Genomic DNA, 20,730 nt, shown 5'->3' with positions numbered 1-20,730 from the left:
GCGGCGGCGCCGTGTTGCGTTGCGTTGTGTTGCGCGCGGGCCCTGCGCGAAGCCGCTGGTCGCGCTGGCGGGGGGCGGCTGGACGGCCCCGGCGGCGCCTCTGGGGCCTCGGGCGCCCGCGGACGTCCCCGGGAGACCGGCGGCGGCAGGAAGCCGAGTCCGGCGGGCCGCGTCTGTTCCGTGCTTCGCACTCCGCTCGTGCCTTGGCGCGGTCGATTCCCCGCGTGAACTACGAAAATTTCTATGCTACACAAGGCTCTGAGACTGCGGAGCTGTTTGAGGTTGTCAGCCGGAGCGTCTCTGAGTTTGGCGTAACGCTGTTAGTCACTTTGCCTCTTCATTTCGCGTTACGCAAACCCTAGGGATTGGGCTCTTCTATCCCGTCGGGGAATAACGCTCGTGGGCTTGGCCCTGAGTGCAAGTGTCTCTTCTTATCTGTTGAACTTGTGCGCCTTGCCTGCTTGCCAGGCTTTGGGCGAGAGATGAAACGAGTAACAGAATCATAAGGTTCTGTTTTTGACCGAGACCCGTACTGGTGTAATGGAAACTCACGTGGCTTTGGTGGCTAAGCTGTGTGCGTTTTATGAGGCTTTGAAGAGCTTGATTCAGGTGTTTCAGGACTTTTTCTTACATACATGAGGAATAGAAACTTATGCTTACTGTTTTCCTTTCTTTGTCTCTTAGGTAAAAAAAATTAAAGCCCTCTTTATGAAACTGATCCCCAGTCAAGTGTAACTTTTGATGTATGGTCTCTAAAGCCCCCCACTATGCCAGCAGCTACTGTAGACCATAGTCAAAGAATCTGTGAAGTCTGGGCTTGTAACTTGGATGAAGAGATGAAGAAAATTCGTCAAGTTATACGGAAGTATAACTATGTAGCTATGGTAAGTGGGCACTTGATCTTTACCTGGCACATTACCACAAAAACATGATGAACTCATTTAATGTTAGTAAATTTTTAGTAAAGTTTTAAACTTGTTTAAGTGTTATCCATTTTCCTTGAAAGAACAATGGATTCTTAGCGCTGAATTAATGATAATACTTTATAAACATTAAAATCCTAATCTATTATCTTTTTTAAGGTTACAGTTACAATATTCTTCAGCTATGAAATCATTCCATGCTTGAAATAATTTTTACACTGCTGATTTTTAATATTAAAATATTTTTTGAAGGTCTTCTGTTGATATTTTAACTCTGTTCTTACAGGATACAGAATTTCCAGGTGTAGTTGCAAGGCCTATTGGAGAATTCAGAAGCAACGCAGACTATCAGTACCAATTATTACGCTGTAATGTAGACTTGCTAAAAATAATTCAGCTAGGACTGACATTTATGAATGAGCAAGGAGAATACCCTCCAGGAACTTCAACGTGGCAATTTAATTTTAAATTTAATTTAACGTAAGTGTTAAATCTCCTTACGGTTAGATGCATGTTTCTGATTTATTGATACAAAAATGTATTATAGGTTATAAAAGTTTATGCTATGTTTATGCACTGTTTGGAATGCTTTATATGAGGAAAATTTTGGCTGGGCAAACGCATGCTTTCTTCCTTCATTTCTGTGCAGACTGTCTTATTGTTTGTAATTTAGTCAGAAATGTGAAACAACTTCAACAAAGTTTTAAAGTGATGGAAGAGTTAGCTCTGCATATTCATATTTAGTGCTTCAAAGTATGAAGTTTAAACTATAAAACGCCAAAACTTAGCTTAAATCTTTCTGGCTGTTATAAGAGTGGCATGTTATTTCTTGTATATTTTAAATGGATAACACAAACATTTGAAGAAAAAATACAAAGGTATTTAAGTGACTAAAAACAAAGCATGACAACAATCATCAGCAAGTTCTAAAGCATATTCTTTAAAGTATTATTCTTATTGAAAGGCACACAACAAGATCATGATAATATTCTAGGTAGAATACTGTCAACTTCTTAATACTGTAGCAGCTTTTCTTCTATTTACTGTACTGTATTTTAATTTTCGCTTATTGGCTAAAAGGGGTTTGCTAAATTCTACAGCATAATTCTTGTGGAGATTTCTGTTCTGAATTTTTTTTTTTTGAGCAGCTATTCTGGATTTTTTTTGTGTAACATGTTGATTTAAAAAAAAAAAACAAGCTGTTTCTACTATCTGTCAGAATAGTATGCTGGACTTCACCTTAGAAAGTGGCTTTGTCAGTGATAAATCTTTAAGTATGAATGTAACTTTCCCAGTGGGACTAGACACTTACGTGGAGTTATAATTACATCTTTAACAAGTAGCTAACAAGGTTACCAAGGCAGTATCTTGATTTTTTTTTTTTTTTTCCTCACCTAACTAAACATAATCAGTCTGACARGTTCTCATATGGCTCAGTCTGAGTGCAAACATTTCTCAAATATTTTGAAGGCTTGCATTTTTTTGGTAATTGTGTTATGGGCTGACCACTGGGAAACTTGATATACATGAGTTAAAACTGCAGCCTAAAAAAGGAAGCTTAGAGAATAGGCCTTTTTTTCTGCAGATAAAAACACTTCTTTTCAGAGTCACCAGGACTGTTATAACAAAAAAAACTGCTGTAGTCTCTCCTGATCTTTCTGCTCTTCTAAACAAGCAGCGCTGTGACTTGTCACAAATTGGTTTGGCCTGAGGAATGACATGCTCTTTTTGTTTGAAGCACTTCTTGAAAGAAAAGGAAGTGCGGGTTCACTATTTTGGTATCTCTGACCCTACTTGGCCGTATAAATGCTGGATAGAAATTATCCATTATCTTAATAAATGAATAGACTAATCCTGCTAAGTGCAGGAGGAAGTGGAGGAGGAATGGATTGCTTCCAAACTGTGATCAGTGGAGAAGAGCCTGGGTTATGTTTTATTCATTTTCTGAGCTTCAAAGATCTACCTAATGTCAAGTAACTGAAAACAAAAGTAGTTTTCCATCCATTTGTGCCAGGTGCTACATAGCTAAGAAAGTTTGGTAAGGTAGGAACTAGGTACTCACTGAACTAACTTGTTACTAATTCATTGGTGGAGATTTTATCCCAAATGGTAAGCTAGATGAATGCTGCTTAACACAAGGATAATATTTTTAACAGGGATAGGGAAATAACCTGCTTTTTTTTTTTTAATAAGTTTTCATCTGTTTCTAAATTTCCTGTTGGGAAATGGCACTGTGCCAAGTGTTCTGCTCCTAAAGCAAAACAGCTGTTGGCTGTTCCTAAAGGGTATTTTTTTGTGTGTGTGTGTGTGCTGTTCCAGCCAGGCCTTGTCACAATGTATTTTAAAGAGGATAAATATTGCTCTAAACTAAATATCCAACTAATTAGTGCAGAGCAACAAACTAGAATTTTTATTTTTATTTTTTAATAGGCATGTTTGTTTTGGATGGGTTCTTTGATGTGTTATGGAAATGGACAGGTGTTGGGAAGTTGATGCCTTAAAGCTGGAGAGCTAATGAGCAGCTGTGTGTGAGGGAGGAAAAGAGATACAACATATTTGGAGAATGTATCTCCATGTCCTGATGAATGATGACTTGCTATTAAGTGTAGGGATTATAAGTCTACCATTGAATGTAGTTTGGAAATATATTTGGTTTGACATATTGGGTTGTCTTGTCTATTTTAATTTGGGGGGGGGGGGTGTTGTCCTTCACTAAAATTAAAACCTGTACACTGAAGAAACTTTGTAGAATGGTATGTTGTGGTCAATAATATGAATATTGTCTTCTAAGTAAAGCCACATGTGCATTTACTTTTCAGTTAATCATTTTATGTCTTTGTTATGACAACAGGGTTTTTTTTTTCTAATTATAAAATTTAATCTATATCTGTTTCATCACAAAATTTCTAAGAATCTACAAAAATATTAGTGATAAAGGGAATAAATACAGGGATAAGAGGGATCAAACAAAGCATAGAGGAACTTTTTTTTTTTTCCCCTCCTGTTAAACTGTAGGTCCAAAATCTGGCTGTTAAAGAAAAGTTGAAGCTGATGGTTTAGAGAGAAATTTTGGGGTTAGCTGAATTGTAAGGATCATCTAGATGGGGCAAATACTCAATTTCCAGTTGTAGTGAGAAGGAAGTTTGGATGAGTGGGGTGTGTGTGTGTGTCTGTCTGAACATTTCTGTAAGCTTAAATCACAGAAAACCAGAAATGAGCAGAAAATACTGTCCACAGAATGAATAAAGCATTGGGATCTGATTTGGAGGGGGCTGTTCTTAAATCTGTAATGTAACAGATTTAAGAAGTGCCTCTCAACTGTTGTATTTACTTTGTTACAGTATAAATAACAGATCTTATTTGGTAAAATATCTGTGTTCATACATTTACTTTCCTCTGTAGATTTCACAAAAGGGGAGTCCTACTAGGGCATAGGATGAGGAGCAGGGAGCTAGGTCGTTATCAAGAATGTAGGAATGGAGATGCTGGGAGTGATCAGATGCTAATGAAGGTTAACAAATAGTATGAAAAGTGGTTGTTTTTGTAACAAACAAGTAACACAGTCAAGTTGCTCCTCCTTTATGCTAGTAAAGCCTGTGGAGTGAGTGAGTTATTACCAGGTTTATAATCACTAAGGTCTATAGATTATGAAAATTTATTTTTTTCCCTCTCTCTTTTAGAGAAGATATGTATGCCCAGGACTCTATTGAACTATTAACGACATCTGGCATCCAGTTTAAAAAGCATGAGGAAGAAGGAATTGAGACACAGTACTTTGCAGAACTGCTTATGACATCAGGAGTTGTACTGTGCGAAGGAGTCAAGTGGCTTTCATTTCATAGGTAAATTTTATATGTTAAGCATTTGAATTGCCTATTTTGACTATTCTCTCATTCTAGAACTTGGATTTCACACCTCATGTTTTAAGTGGTATACATCTGATACAGTACATAGCACATATCTTAGCTGATGAGACTTAAAAAAAACTATTTCTACTGTAATACATAAGGTACCATTCTGTATTAGAAGAATAGAATATACAGAGTGGTACTGGTATTTTATTTTTATAGCTGATTTCACTGAAGGGGTGAACCAGAAAAACATGAAACTCTTAAGCCAGCAGGTGGCATTGCATCTTTTTATACCACATGTGCAAGTAATAATAGAAACAATAAAAGCAAACTATTTGTAAGCACTTCTTGAGCAAATATTGTTTGGCTCATGGGAAACACTACAGAATTACCAGTGAATTGTTTTATAAAACACTTCAAATTTTGTTTTAAATTGTCTGGTAATCTGCACAGCTGCAAATCACTCATCTTAAAAGGAGAGCCATGATGAAAGTCTTAATTCTAGTAGCAGCAATGAATACATCTTACAATTCGTTCCATCACAGGAACTAATTTTCCAAGTAGAAGAAGCAGAAATGAGAACATTAAATCTCTGTGAAACTGTCAAGATACAAAAGATCTTCCAGTGTTAATAAAGTTTAAATCGTTACACTTATGCGGTAGTCATTGTACAGTCAACTACATGCCAAAGATAATTTGCACTTTTTGCAAGCAACAGTGGCTTTAAAGGCTTATTGCTATGTAATGCCCTTATGTTGACATTTTAAATGCTGGCTGCTGAGCAAGTTAACAAAGTTAGAACAAATGCCCGAGCTGAGACCATAAGTTTCATTACAGTTTTATTCTTGTTTATCACACTTGCTACACTGATGAGTGGTAATTTCTAGCTTASTAAATTAGAAGAGGAGATAAACAAAAACAAAAACCAGAACTTGTTCATCCTTAAGTATTAAATCTTGGAGGAGGGGGCTTGGGAGAGAGGAACGCATGGAACCAAAGCACGTGGAATCAAAGAAGAGCTTAAGTTATTAAACAACTAAGAAAAAAGGATTGCTTCAGCTTATCAATTTTATTTCCATAAATAATAAACAAAAGAGGAATTTTGTTTGGGGCTGCTAAAAACTGAAATCTGGTTATCTAAAATGGCTAAACACTACAGTCTTCAAAGAAACTGTTAAGCATTCTGTGTGCTCTGAACATCTGCTGCTAGCCATTATAAGAAGTATGTCAGTTCTTTGACCCGGTCTCTTGCAGAATTCATCTCTCTGACTTGCTTATTAGAAATATTTTCCAGTTATAGACTGACTTTCAAGGGGAAAAAAAAAAAACAAAAAACATCTAGGGGGATCCACTTTGATTACACTTGGGACCTAATCTGCTCACAACATCTTCCACTTGTAGCCATCCCAACTCACAATATGACTTCAGAATAACCTTACTCTGGTATCTTGCTGCCAGGGTAGAACCTTAGGAAAAGATTGGAAAAAGAATGCTATGAATTGTATGGAAACCATTGCAAACACTGGATCAGTGAATTAAGTTTGTTTCAGCTTAAACTCAGTATTATGTGCTCTGCTATGTATATTTGTGTTTTACACTTAACTACAGTAAAATAACTTACATGGGTTAGGAGGATGGGGGGTGGGGGTTGCTTATACTTGTAACTGATACATCAGCAAAGGCCATCATGTTTTTGTAGCATCTTTTGTAGCATTGTTTTTCCAATATAGCTTAATAACTTTAGGGGTCTAGTATAAGTTATACTAGCAAAAGAAGACATAAGCCATTTCTGCACTAGGGCCTCTTTTTAAAGTATAGGTATATTGGCTGTGTGTGATTCCTGACTGACATCATGCTAGTAGAAATACAGTGCAAACTATGTGCCTAATGCCATTTTTACCAGTGCAGCTCGTGTTAAGTTTTGGGGATAGCTTTATTAAAATTTAGTTGCATCTGCGCTAAGATGGATTTCAGTTGCAGACTTCACTGAAAATGTTTTTAGAAATCCTCTTACAATAGCTATTTCAGCAAAAATTTAGGAAATGTTTGTCAAATGCTGACTGTCCATGTTGCTTGACTGTTGCTTGAATTCAGAGGGTGCTTAAGTGGTTTGAACTTGACAAGGCATATTGATATTATCTTGAGCACAAAAGGTGGAGTAACAGGTGGAGATCTGAGGAACTGAGAAAGCTAAGACTGAATGCAGAAAGCTTATTTAATGAGTATGGGTCACATAAGGTGTACAGCAAAGAACAGTAAACGGTTGTTTCTAAGTATATCTTAGGCTGATTGTGGTTATGTTTTGTCAGTAGAAACTTAAACAATATGACACTCGGTTGAAAATTTATATTTCATATACACTCTCCCTGCAGTAGTTCTTTGAATCCTGAAAAAGCTGTGCTCAATAGATATAGTGTCAATAGTGGGATCTAGACTTATGGTTCCAGTTTGGAAAATATACGGTGACCTTTGTATACCCTAAACCCATAGAAATACATGGAAAACTGTGTTCATTGATTATTAACTTTCAAAGAGAGAAGTGTGTTAGTGTTTTCTTTCCAAACACAGTTTTTCTAAACTTGCTTATTTGTACTTAGGATGTACTCTTGTGGTTCTCACCCAAACTTAGCAGTATTGAGACTCTTCACTTTCCACTTCAGGATTTGCTTTTAGAAAGATAGTATCTTAATCATGGCTTTAAATTCTTGATCCTATTCATTACTTGCTAACTGAATTTTCAGAGATTGTTCTGACAGGTCAGTGATCTACTGCTTCTAACCATAGCCAGTCTCTGGAAAGCTTTTGTTAATACCCCTCTCTCCCTATGTTGTTATGCTATTGTTTCTGGTTTCTCAAAAATGCTTTAGATACTACTGACCTCAAAAATTTGTGGGTCTCTTAGGAAATGAGGATGAAGGAAATGCTTTTTTTTTTCCTCAAAGTGTGAGGCTTTTGTTTTGTTTCATTTTCCATTCTTCAGTTTCCTGGAACTCTTGTGCAATTTGTTTTCTAAGCTGTTAACTTCTCAAATTCTCTGAATGCTTTCCATCTCTGCTTGATGTAGCTGCGCTGGCATCCTGACCCATTGGTGAATCTCTGTGGGCCTGCATATCTGCCAGGCACGAGTGAGGAACCTTTTGTACTCTCACCAATTCTTGTATGCTAATATGTCATAAGAGATTCCATTAAATCTTTTGTCTGTATTGGAATATATTTGAGTTGATAAAAGAGGCAACCCAAATGAGAGAAGGAGGGCACTCTGAATTTCTAATTCATGCTCCAGTTAAGAAAGCTGTGGGTGCTTGGCAGTCTAACCAGTCACAAAACTGAAGAGCTCAAATGCTGGGTGGAGGTTCAGTTGACTGGTCTGCTGAAGATTTGGGTGTCCATTTAAGTGCAGCCTCCTTGATCTGCCTTGGGAGTCAGGTTGTGCATGTTTATCCTAAACATTTTTGGGAAGCTGAAAAATTCCAAGACATGGTATTTCAATGATCATTTGTGTCTAACTAGTTTTTGTAAAAATTAATCTGTTGATTCACTTCTATCTGAATATATAGCCAGTTATAAAATGGAGTAAATGGAGCTTTTGCAGCCTGCCAGGTTTTATTTCAGAGACTGTTTGTACTTGAATAAAGTTCATAGTTAATTGGCTATCTGAATTCTTTCTGGGTAGTAGGGGAAAGAAATACAGACACTTTAGATGTTTTCCACGGTCCTGTTGCCTACAGCTGTCCATGTTCATTGAAAAACCTGTGGCTGTAATGTGCTTATGTTGCTGTATAGCTCCAGGGGTTGTGGCTAGCTGCACTTAGCAACTTTAAGTGATTATATTAGAAGGGTGAAAGCTTTTTAAGGAAAGGAAGCCTGTGTGCTTTGGAGTATAAACCAACCACTAATTGCCTGTTAGAGGATTAGAAGAAAACTTCTCTAATGAGCTGGTAATTACATAATTGCTCACTGTGGACTTTCTTACCCTTCTGTTAGTGTCAGCAGTGGCCAATCAAAATTTTTTGAACTAGACTTGAACTACTTTCGAACTTAGTCTTGAATTAGAGTGGCAGGTCTTATGTTTATGTAAACTTGGATGACTGGCACTTGTTAATTACCAGAAGTATAGTAAAAAGATTATATAAATGTCTTAATACTGTACTATGATTAATAACATGTGGTTTGTGATGATTGTTATGAGGACAATGGGACTAAGGGCAAACAGCTGGAATTTAAGGAATGCAAGCAATCACTCTGAGCTGACTAAAACCAACTCATGCTGAAGATCCAGGAACAGTTATCTGATTGAATGCTGTTATGCAGTGAAAGGGTAATCCTGTCTGTTAAAGAATTCCACTCTTTAGATATCCTGTTCCCTTTTTCTTCATGAGGATTCTGGCATGAACTAGTTTTCTGTAAGCGACAGGAAAAAATGTGCAGTTCTTCATCACAATTGCAAATTAATGATAACCTGCTCCCCCTCAATACAAAGACTAAATGAATCTTTTGACTTCTCTATTCTCACAGTATTTCCTTCGTAATAGAAATTGGAAGTGATGCAGCTTTTGTTTGAGCCATGAGGATGACAAATGTCATGAATTCAGTGAATTCATAAACATGCTGTCTAATCTCTAGATTAATCTCTCCTTAATCTTGAACAATCTTTTTTGACTCTTTGTGTCTTTCTGAGCAACCTTTTTTGCTAAAGGGGGGAGATGGACAGTTAGATTTTTTTGGTTGGTTGGTTTGATATTTTTGCCTAAGAGGGCTTTATGCTGATAAAGGCTTTTTTTTCCAGTAGGTTCTCAATTAAAGTTAAGCTCTCAAGCTATTGTTTTGCTAAGTATGCTGTAAGTTTTGCATTGTAAATCTCAGCTGCAGTCCTCTGTATCTTTTGACTCCTTTGCTTCCTGGCCAGTGGCTGCTGCTGTGGAGCTTGGAATGCTGCCAGCAGAGCTTCAAAGCACCAAATGCATTGCTGGATTCATTCGACTTGAAATCCCTGTTAGAGTACTGGAAAACCCCTTAGAGCTGTAGTAATCTGTACCTTTTCTGTATCTTGTGTTAATGGATTTTTAGGAAACAATCCATTCACTCTTGCTACATTCAAGATTTTCTAGCGTCTGTGTAGAAATTCGTAAGACCAAGGTGGTGCAAAGAACATTGTATACAAAACATATAAACAATTCTCCTTGCGTCTAGTATGTAAGCTAAAGCCTTGACCCTGCATGAGAAGTCAGCAGCCTAAGTAGGTGCTGAATATCTGCAGGATCAGTAGTACAGTGTCTTCAGCTGACATGTATTTTTTATAGCACTCACCTTACAGTTAAAGCTCAAAGGCCCCAGGCAAGACTTGGACCATGTTGCAAAATTCTTGTTTTTGAGTATAATCCTCATGCTACCAAGAACCAATATGAAATCTTAAGCTGTGAATTTGGAGTCTGTAGTGGCCACCCATTCACTTGAATTGTACTGTGGCTATATGCTAAGATGCCATAAACAGCATAAGCTGATATGGCCTTCAAAAGAGGCAGCCCTGCTGTGTGTTTTTTATCTCCTTTGCTGGTACAGGCATTTTTAAAATTGCACATGAACCAAATCTAGGAAGTGATTTGGTTCAGTGCTAACCGAATAACAAGAATCAGGGTCAGTCCCCTGATCCAGTTCAATGCCTATGTGCGTGACTAATCCTGCAAGTACAGGGGATCAGGCATGAACAGAGTGAGTACCCTCTTTCTGTGTCAGCTACTTCTTAAACTTGCTGAAAGTGCTTGTGCAACTGCAGCATTCGCATGTGATCTGCTCTGACTGATTTTATGTAGCAGTTTGATCAACGATGACTGATTGTCCATTGATCTTTAGAGGGTGAGCAGCCTGGCAGTAGCTGATCAGCTGTGTCAGGGTGACTATCAGTTGTTGCAGCCACCAGTTACTGTGCAGCATTGACTTGTAACCTCTGCCTTGCAAGGAAAGAGGATGAATGGTCATCACTAGAAAAAAAGCCTTTATCAGCATAAAGCTTGCATTAGGTGAAGCTCCAGCGGTACTACCTTGTTTCAGGATTTGGAGAAGCTCTGGCAGGCAGATCTTGGTTTTTCCTTCTTTGTTCTGCCTCATTGAGACTGATTTGGAGATGTTTTCTCTAGAAGCTGCAGTTAGGGCCATTTGCATTCAGACACTTGATTTTATGTAAGAGTCGGTCTAAACTGCATGAAATTAAGTGAAGTGTCTTCCTGTTATTGTGTAAGTAAAGAAAGTCTTGATGCTGGAAGTGAGAAGGATGTTTCAAGTTATTTGCCTATATTGTTTTTGTTATTAATTTGCAGTGGATATGACTTCGGCTACCTAATCAAAATCCTGACAAACTCTAATTTACCTGAAGAAGAGCTGGACTTCTTTGAGATATTGAGATTGTTTTTCCCTGTCATCTATGATGTAAAATATCTCATGAAGAGTTGCAAAAATCTAAAGGTAAGTAGTCTGTTATATGACTCAGAGCAGACTTTATTTTTGAAGAGAGAGAATTTTCTGCTAAAAGATTATCTTGTTTTCTGTCCTGTTTTGCTTTGATATTACCCATTAATCAGCACTTTTGTCTCAAACTTTGTATATTTAATATTAAAGGCTACTGATAGAGGCAGGCAGGAGCACACATCAACTTTTATAACTGCTTACCAGTTAAGTAGCAAGCTGATACTGTATCAGTAGCTGTGCCCAGTCTGTGCTGCAGATGATAAGCCCATGTTTGGAAGTAATCCTTCACTTGAGCCATAAGAATTGATGGGTTTCATATACTCTTATTTCCTCACTGTGCAGTCCACTAAAGGACTGCAGTCGTCTTGGCAAAGGTAATGGCAACGATGATGCTGTGGAAGTGTCTCAGGAAGAGGAATGGAGCGAAGAATGCTTCAGATGGCCCCATAAGGAAAGACAAAAAGCAGCTTATGTTCAGGGACAACATGCGACTTCTAGAAAAAATGCAGTGCTAGAAACTAATCTCTCATGTCAGGCCAGTGGGGCTACTAATTGGCTTATTCTGTCGGGCTTAAAATTTGGAGAAGACTTTATTGGACTGGAGAATGAATGCAAACTGGAACTAAGTGTGTGAAGGGGAAGACAGCAAAGTGAAAGATGGGACCCCAGAACTACAGGGACTGTTACAGCTTTACTTGCCAGAGAACTGTAAGACTCTGGACTACTACTGGAATGAGGTGCACCGCTCATCCGAGGCAGTAAATGACTTGCTGCTTTCATGGAAAGTAACCCAGTTCGCTAGGCTTTCTTAATCCAAACCTGAAGGAAAAAGAGAATGCTGACTGTAGTACAATCAAATCGTGACTAAGGAATGGCTTGCCACTTCAGCATGCTGAACTAGTGATCTGCGCGGGGTTTACAATCCTCTGTTTCTTTCTGAGATTAACCAAATAGAATGTGTCACTTTTAAGCAGCAGTCTACTTGTGTGGGAAGTAAGGTGTGTAATTCCTTTTGTTAATCAAATTGATGTTGAAAATGGAGACCTCCATTTCAGTTAGCAAGAAAAGTATACCTACCTGTGTTCATCCAGAGTTGTTGTTATTGGGATAATCAGCCTGGCAAATGGCTAGGTATTAAAGAACATTTTAGAAACTGGTTTTCTCCAATGAGGCCAGAAGAAAAAATGAGATGTTCATAAACTTCAGGAGTCTTAAAAACAGAAAACCTTTCTCCTTCCTGGTGAAGGAAAGCAAAGTATCTGGTGTCTTACTGGTGGCAGCTTGCACCGGGAACAAAATGTATAATCCAACTTCAGTGATCTGGGAGAGGTGACAGATTTAATAAGCCTCTAGTAACAGTATACATTTGGAATGGGGTTGGGGAGGAAGGGATTGTATTTCCTATCATTTCATTAAGAAATAGTTGTATGTAACCTGCATTTTTGAGAGATTCTGCTGTATTTTAAAAGACAAGAAAAACCCTCGCAGGTCTTATTTCAGCAAATGTTAAGAACAAGGATGATTTTTCAGTTTAATATGTAGGCCAGCTTTCCTGTGGTAAATCTTGATCCTGTCATCTAACCTGCAGACTGGTAATGACAGAAGGGGAAGGGATGTGGACTGCCCTACCCCTCCAAACACCAGTGATGAAATGATGGTGGACTTGTTCTGTACTGAGAACAGCTGTTTAGCAACTTGTTTCAAACATTTCAGTGTTGTGACTCTTAAAATGCATGCGCTGTCTCCTAACATATGTCACTTTAAATCTCTATTAAATTGCAGTGAATTGAACTGCTGTGCAGTTGTGCTTTATTGACTTGTGTAAGTTATTTTTCATATGAAATGCACTCATTTGCTGTAGCTTCCCCTCACCCATCCAAAAATGCATTTTGACATTGAGAAGAGAAGTATTCTTTAGGACTGGGAAGCTGTTTGCTGCTTTTTTATGGAATTAAGGTAGTCTCTGAATTTACAGTATGTTATTCTGCTCTAACTCAAATGGGCATGTGTGCTTTAGTGGCATGCAGATTGGGAGTTAACTTGAAATATATTAATGCAGTATAGACTTACATTTTTTGCTTATTCTCTACAAACCTTTCTATGTTGACAATTCCATACCTTTTACAGTAATGGCAACTATAGATAATGTAGATTTATAGACCTTGTTTGAAACATGCTTTAATTATGGGATTTGTACAGAACAATGAATTCTACCAATGCCATGAAACTTGAGTTTGGTCTGGATTTGCTGTTGATTATGGTAATATGATTATATAAATCAATTTGTTTGACCTCTTCTTGAAAACTGATGCTCTGAAAATCTGGAATTTTGTAGAAACATTATCTCTATAAAAAGGAAAATGTATATTTAACTCAGCAGGTAGAAGAAATGTAATCCATAGTTTGTGAATCATTTTAGGTTTTTTTTCCTTTGGTTCCCCTTCTACTGTCTTCCTATCCTCCTCTCCCAAGAAAAAATGTTCTTATCTGGAATGCAAAAGTCTTGTCTGAAAGAGAATCTCAATAGCCTATTAATCTTCAGAAACAGCTGGGTTTTATTCTGTAATTTTTGCAGTTATAGACCAAGAAGTTTCTCACAGAAGTAGTGTGTGATGTATTTAAAAATAAATATACCACTGAAAGCACTGTTTTCAAAGCATTCTTCTATAGACCGCTGTTACTGTAATTTCTGAATTATTATATCTACATTCCAGAACTTGCAGCCAGTGTATAAATATCACTGAAGAAAAACCCTTGAATAATAAAAATCAGAGCTATTTGAAGCTGGTGTAAATAGTCTTACAGCTAGAAGAACCTGATGATGAGGCACTGTTCAGTCACTGCTTGTAAAGGGCTTAAAAGCAGCAAATGGTATCTTAAAAGCGGGCAGGCTTAACAGCAGTTGCTAACTTGAACAGCTTGTTACTGCAAGTCGGAGAGCAGAGAACAACCTTGTATCTGAGATACTCTTCCTTTCTGTCCACCAACCCTCAGCCCTTTCTTAAGAGTGTGTGTTAAATAACTGAGTTAGCACGTATGCGGTGTTCAAGTGTCATATACAAGCAAGGAAAGAAAACAAGCCAAATTCTCTACTTAACTAGCTAGTGTATCGACTTATTCTCATCTTAAACTTTCATAAACTATCCTCTTGCTGCTTGAGCTAGAATAAAACTAGCCATAGCAATACCAGATCTTCATGTTGGTTGTAGGGTTTACTTGGGAATGTTATTACTTTTACAAGAAAACAAAAACCCAGACCCAAACCTGTAGCCATAAGGTTCATAGAAATTTTCATAAAATTTTATCTGAAAAGATATGTTATTTTTGTTACTCTGAATTTTAACTTGTCCTGTTACACTTTTGCCTCTTACTGCTTCCCTTCCTGTACTCAAAACAGGTTAAGGGTGTGAGGACAGGTGAACTCAAATACTAGGGAGTCTTTGTTTAAAAGTATGGCCTCTCTGCTACGTTTTTGCCTTGCAGAGTTCAAAGTTGCATTAAGGGGGTTGTCTTTGTCCTTTCTAGATCATAATGCACCTACGTGTTTTTTAGCCTCTTGCCAGTAGCTTAATGTCTTAATGATAAAGAAAACTTGTACAAAATTATATTCCCACAGTGTAGTTCATGGTATTAAAAGATCACAGTTACAGTTTAACACGAATCAGTTTAAAGATACACATGCTATCTGTGTAAAAACAAACTGGTTTCTGAGAGGTTTGCTTCTGCAAGTGGTGGTTGTTACCATTTTCTAGCACTAAAATGAAGGGTTAATTTAGCCACTGTGCAGTTTAGGGGATAGTCTTACCAGAGGCTGCCAAGGCTTTCACATAAGTTAAACTTACCAGGAAGAAAATTTGCTTCAAAACTGCAGAAGGCTGTAGCTTTGAGAGAGGTCACTTTGCAGAAGCTCTGCAGTGATCTCTGCACCTTCAGTCTTTGGAGCTATCATTTTAAATCTTGTATCAACATTCAAAGAGGACAATACTGCTTTAAATGGTTCCCTTTCTGTATGTGAGCTGTTCATATCCTTTTTATAAGAAGTAGGTTTCATTACAGATGTAGTGTGACTGTTTTAAAGACCACTAAATATACATCTAAGAGAAAAGCCGACCATGCCTTTGGCTTTTAGTATCTTAAACTGGTTACAAAATGTTGGGGGKTTTTGTGTGTGTTTTTTCTACCCTCTTATGGTAGTTAACAAAACAAACTTTAAATTTGAAGAGGATAAGAATGTCCTGAGGAGAGGAAGTGGGCTTTTTTTGACTTTAGCACCTGGTTTCTAAATGTGTAACATTTTCCTGAACTCCTTGGAGTGTTCTGGATACTTAAGTTTTTGTGAGGGGAAGTGAAAAACCCTCAGCTTAATTGTTGAAAGGTAAGTGGAAAGAAAAAAGTCTCTTTCAAAGGAAACCTAGATACTTTAACACATGGAGGCATGTGTGCATCTCATTCATAAGCGCTTGAATTCCTGTGTTTGTAGAACAGCATTTTCACCTTTTAAACTTTCACTGAAATAGGAGTACAGGAAGGAATGCCTTGTTTTGTTCATCTACATCGCCAGTCCTTTCAACTTTTTGAAGGAATTGTTTTGTTAAGTAATGACTTCTGTTACTGGAGTATCTGGAACCTGAAGGAGTAGTAGATTGGTTGGTCACAACTAATACTATATTTAGGACTGGCACAGAATTCTAATGCTGCAGTTGCTGCTGAGCACTTGATTCTCCAGGTGTGCATTTGTCTAGCATAGTGACTGTTTCAGCTACTGTGCCAAACTTTAAAATATACATAAGGTTGTAAGTCCTGTGTACCAAGTTTTCCCAAATATGAATCAAAAAACTGAACTGCAATATTTTTTCTGCAGTTAACAGTACTGTTTTCTTTTTCAGGGTGGATTACAAGAAGTGGCTGAGCAGTTAGAGCTGGAAAGGATAGGACCACAGCATCAGGCAGGATCTGATTCTTTACTCACAGGAATGGCCTTTTTCAAAATGAGAGAAGTAGGTAGACATATTGGTTTATCCTCATGATAGTAACTTGCTGTAATAGTCAGATGGGGTTGCTGCTTTTGATAAGTTTACTGTATTTTAAGGAGACCTCAGAAGGGCTTAAGGGGCCACTGGTTTCTTGACAAAAATAAGACCACTTGTATTTTCCCCAGGGTAGGTGTGAACCAGCACTATTTATTTCTTAGCTAGCTGCCGCAAGTGAGTATTGCTTCCTATTTCCATCCTATGCTTTGCTTTGGGGRTGGGGAGTGGGGTTTTTTTTGCCTCCCTGTTTTGCAGGCCGCCTTTTTTAGATGGCTGCTGCAGTGGGTTATAAGCTGCTGGAGCCAAACACTGCTTCTTTTTGGGTGACCCTACTCAGGCTGCCTTCTGGGGAGCTTCTGCTCGCTGTTACACCTAGCTGACGTGCACTGCTATTTGTGACAGGCCTAGTAGGGGGGAAAGAGGAGGTCTGTCTGCATTAGCCACTTTTATCTGAACTTGTAGGCTACAGGAATAATAAATATTGAATCGCAGAGTGCTGCGGAGAATGTCCATACATCTGTTCCTTGCCATTGAGTAAAGCACAAATAATCTTAACACGGATTCTAAAAGATTAGACATCAGTCAGTTAATTCAAGGTTCAGAGCAAGGGAAGTCAGGTCGTATAAACTTAGCCTATCCCTGCTACTTGTCTGCATATAAAGGGGAAATATTAGGATATTTTACATTAACAGAACAAATAAATGTTGAAAAGGCCTCTTCTGAAAGCAATGAACAGGGTAAGTGCCAGTGCGTATAAACATGGCATTCTGCCAGTGATTCAGTCTCATTTACCATTATCAAAGCTGATCACAGTAGCAAACGTCATCTTTTCATAAGATTTAATACTGCATCCTGAGTTTACTACCTTCTGCAATCCAGCCTGTTGTATAAGAGAGAAACTGAGCACGAGTTTCTGACAAATTCTGGTGGAAGTGAAACGTGAGTGCTGTGATTTATCCTGCTGAAACTGTTAAAGTTGTCAAGCATGTCATGTGCTACAGTTGCAATAGAGGATTGTGTTTCTGGTATGATCCAAGCATGGTATGGCTAACTGCAATCTGCCCGATATTGTTAATCTTTCACTTTTGAATTTGAAACAAAATCCAAAGCAACTAAAGGGAAATAATAATAATAAGCATACCTAAGATACCATTTCAAGTTCGATAGAGAAAAGGTTCAAATCCATGATCATTTCTTTAATAAGATGTAGTCTTCATTACATGACAAATAAATTTATTGAATTTGTTTACCAAACATTCTTATTTGGACAAGTAGAAATTCTTGAATTTAGTGCAAACCATTAGCTTAATGAAGCCAACAAAGATGGGTTGATTATGATGATTTTTCAGAGATGCTTTAAAAACCTGGCATTTCTAAAAAACAAAGCAGTAATCAGCATAGAGAAATATACTTAGTATGCTTTTTAAAGCCTTTTCAGTAGAATTGAATGTTTAATGATATATGGCTTAGTGAAAAACATTGTTTTACAGTGTTTTTAAAGGTACAAGATATATTATGTTACTGATTGCTGCTAAGGGGTTGCAATGTGCTTGCTGGGATTTTGGGTCCCAGCCAAAAAGTTGTTGATCTTTTTCTTCCCATCAGAGTTACTTAAATATTGATGCTACAACAGTAGACCTGTGGGTTTAGGGTTTTCCTATTTGTTTCTTTAAGAACAGCTGGATGGCTTTAAAACTCTTTAAACTGAGGTTCCTTTAATTTCTGCAGTACAGCATTCTCCATCTGGACAGTGCTGCGAAGAACAAAATTTAAAGGGGGAGGTTTTTTAGACTCTGCATTATATGCAGTTCTCTGCACTTAGACATGGATTGTGTCCACGCTGCTCCTGCATGCCTCTAGCTGCCTTAGATTTCTGCTGTTGCTGGTGATTCAGAATGTCAACCACTGGGATGGCCAGGGTTGCCATGAAGTTTTTTAGAGTGGAGAATTTTTTTGTGTATGTGGGTTATCCTTTTATTTTTATGGGGTAGATAGTCTCCTTGCTTGAAACCCTAGACCTGAAAGCTAGAATATCATAGAGTTTCATATGGCTTCTAATGAAGGGTCCTTTCGGTAATTAAGACTTGTGAAGGCTGGTGTAAGCACAGTTTTAGTAAAAAAAATTTGCTTTAATTTGCTGTTCCCTTTTAAACGAAGTCCCCCTCTGTAATGAGAAGCTAGCCAGAAAGGCATCTTCCTGCTTTTTCCAAAACTCCAAAACTTTCCAAAATTATTTTTCCAAAATAATGGGTTTTGTGCTCAGCATCCCCCTAGTTCCTCCCTCCCCCCAAAAACAAACTTGTAATATGAATCAGGATGTATCTCCATTTCAAGACAGATTATGATGAAAACCTCACATCAAGGAGTAGGTAGAGTACAGAAACCTGTGATGAGTACCAGGCAGATGCCTTTTGCAAGAAACGTCACAGAAATCAGTTGAAGAAATATATTTGCACTTGCAGAAAAGTGAGTGATGACTGTGATAATGCAGAATCATCAAACCTGTTTATTTGGCCATTTCATCAGGAAAGATGCATGGGAAGACTAACTGGATTCCTTGCTTGAGGTATCATGCCATATATCCCATTTTGTCCTGAAGAGATTATGTTATGTTAATTGTGTCATATTTTGCATCTTGGGATTTGGTATGTGATGCTAAAACCAAAGTAACTTTTTTTTAAGCCTTTGTGCACTTTTAATCTAAGCTGAACTTTTTCTTTGGCAATAATTCGTGTCTCTCTTTTAACTCTTTAGATGTTCTTTGAAGATCACATTGATGATGCCAAATATTGTGGCCACTTATATGGCCTTGGTTCGGGGTCATCTTATGTACAAAATGGCACAGGAAATGCATATGAAGAAGAAGCTAACAAGCAGTCATGACATGAAATGAAAGGCCATCTTTTTTGAGCTCCACGTGCTTGTATATAGGTTTTATCTCTGGTTGAACCCCTTGGACAATAAGGCTTTTTTTCCCCCTTTCTCAGCACATGTTCTTTTCTGCCTTTCTATGTACTAAACCTGACTGTTCCTATCACAGATTTTGATCTTAATATTGATATGTAGAATTTTCTGGGTTACTTCTGGCCTCATAGCTAGCCCATTTGTAAAGAAGCATGTATAGGATCAGTGTGGCAGAGAGAAGGGGAAAACTAAATCATAATGAATAGTCTGGTAAACTTACCTAGTTGGTCTTAGTTTTTTTTGTCTCTTCCCCTCCCCCTCTTCCTTCCTTCTCCAAATTAACTAGCACTGATTATAACTAACTTCCCCATTCTTGCCTGTCCCTTCCAATATGCAGGCGTTTTAGCTATTCAGGATTGTGGACCATCAAATTTGCACTTTAGAGAGCGACTCTGACTCAGATCCTCTGTTTTATTTGAAGTTTTTTTTTCTTTTGCCCTCAGCTAGAAAACAATCATTTGTCAAGTTCAGCAGCTTCACTCTGAATTTCCTTGGTATCAACCTGTAGAACATGACTCGTTTGCTGCATAACCTGCATTTGTTCAAGCAAAACAAACTACTGAAATCATAACAACTGCTGTTGTTTTACTGGTATTCAGTCATCATCAAACACATCCTGCACATGTCAGCTTCTGGTTGGCCTGCTGCTTTAAAACCGCTCTGTGATGGGGGAAAGATGTTTGAAAAACCAGCTTTACACCCTTCAGGAAAAGAACAGCTATGACTTTAGCATTTTTGCCATTAAGCTGAGAGTTGAAGGATATTGGAACAGTAGGAATTTTGTAATGGCACGCTTCCCTCAATTAACTTCCTAGCTTTTATTCTAGTAATGTATACCCCAAATACTTTTTATGAAGTCATATTTATTATGTACTTGATTTGATGATTTTTGAAAGTCAGTTTAGTTAAAGATAAAACCCAAAGATCTGAAAAAATACTATTTAATTGAACTATTAAATTAGAAGAACAATTAAATCGTGCTTTTTTGTAGTTGCTACAAAGACAGATGTTACAGAGATTTGTTGTAAAACAACAAAATATAAATAACTTATAGCTAATAAAGTTACCTGAGGAGTGTAATGCTAGTTTATTTTTGAGTATATCTTAGCAATATATTTTAGATATATTGTTTTAAAGGACCCTGAAGTAAGTTCTTAACCCTGCATAGCATGTGTACAGAGCAGTTGTGCAGGAAGGATTTTTGGTATTGAATAGCTAAATACTAGCCTGAAATGATGGAATGTGCGACATTGTGTGCCTGTGTGTGTGCGCGCGCATATGTGTGTGCGTGTTCTACACTGAAATCAATAGTAGAAAAATCTCCAAATGTTCGCCAAATTAATCTGTTTTACCTTGTACTTCAAAAAATTCTTTTTTTCATTGAGTTACAATGATGTAACTGGGTGGTCCTTTTTAAAACAACGAATTATTTGCATAACAGAGGGTATTTGTTTTTAAAGCTTTTGTAAATAAAGGCTTCAGAAATGTTTTCTTACATAA

The 20,730-nt window shown here is 37.7% G+C and overlaps 2 protein-coding genes across 5 annotated transcripts in view; one reads left to right on the top strand and one right to left on the bottom strand.

Annotated features, from left to right (window-relative positions):
• Nucleotides 1-637, bottom strand: part of VPS37A (VPS37A, ESCRT-I subunit) — a 15,821-nt gene extending 15,184 nt beyond the window's left edge. Inside the window, exon 1 of the mRNA XM_026078171.1 lies at nt 632-637. Coding sequence (XP_025933956.1) covers nt 632-637 — 6 coding nt within the window. The remainder of the gene's footprint in view (nt 1-631) is intronic.
• Nucleotides 121-20,730, top strand: CNOT7 (CCR4-NOT transcription complex subunit 7). 4 transcript variants are annotated; one of them, XR_003255541.1, is made up of 8 exons: nt 122-319; nt 685-884; nt 1,210-1,403; nt 4,604-4,765; nt 11,089-11,233; nt 16,123-16,233; nt 18,729-18,832; nt 19,021-19,109. XR_003255541.1 is itself a non-coding variant. In XM_026078168.1 (7 exons), exons 2-7 carry the CDS (start codon nt 768-770, stop codon nt 18,637-18,639), a joined length of 768 nt encoding a protein of 255 aa, XP_025933953.1. In that variant the 5' UTR covers nt 121-319; nt 685-767; the 3' UTR covers nt 18,640-18,704. The 4 variants fall into 4 exon arrangements, 3 of the variants coding, with proteins under 3 accessions (XP_025933953.1, XP_025933954.1, XP_025933952.1); XM_026078168.1 differs by lacking the exons at nt 18,729-18,832; nt 19,021-19,109 and adding an exon at nt 18,601-18,704 and having other exon boundaries at nt 121-319; XM_026078169.1 differs by lacking the exons at nt 18,729-18,832; nt 19,021-19,109 and adding an exon at nt 18,582-18,626 and having other exon boundaries at nt 121-319.

This window comes from Apteryx rowi, unplaced genomic scaffold (genome assembly GCF_003343035.1).
Source record: "Apteryx rowi isolate R43461 unplaced genomic scaffold, aptRow1 scaffold_472, whole genome shotgun sequence".
NCBI lineage: Eukaryota > Metazoa > Chordata > Aves > Apterygiformes > Apterygidae > Apteryx > Apteryx rowi.
The sequence above is the reverse complement of the archived record's forward strand: the minus strand, read 5'-3'. Positions and strand labels throughout refer to the sequence as shown.

Bases quoted from the DNA above. Each gene is read 5' to 3' on its own strand.
- CNOT7 (XM_026078167.1), top strand. From the start codon at position 768: ATGCCAGCAGCTACTGTAGACCATAGTCAAAGAATCTGTGAAGTCTGG. The intron at 1,404-4,603 runs GTAAGTGTTAAA...TCTCTCTTTTAG, and splicing joins AATTTTAAATTTAATTTAAC to AGAAGATATGTATGCCCAGG. The intron at 11,234-16,122 runs GTAAGTAGTCTG...TTTCTTTTTCAG, and splicing joins AGAGTTGCAAAAATCTAAAG to GGTGGATTACAAGAAGTGGC.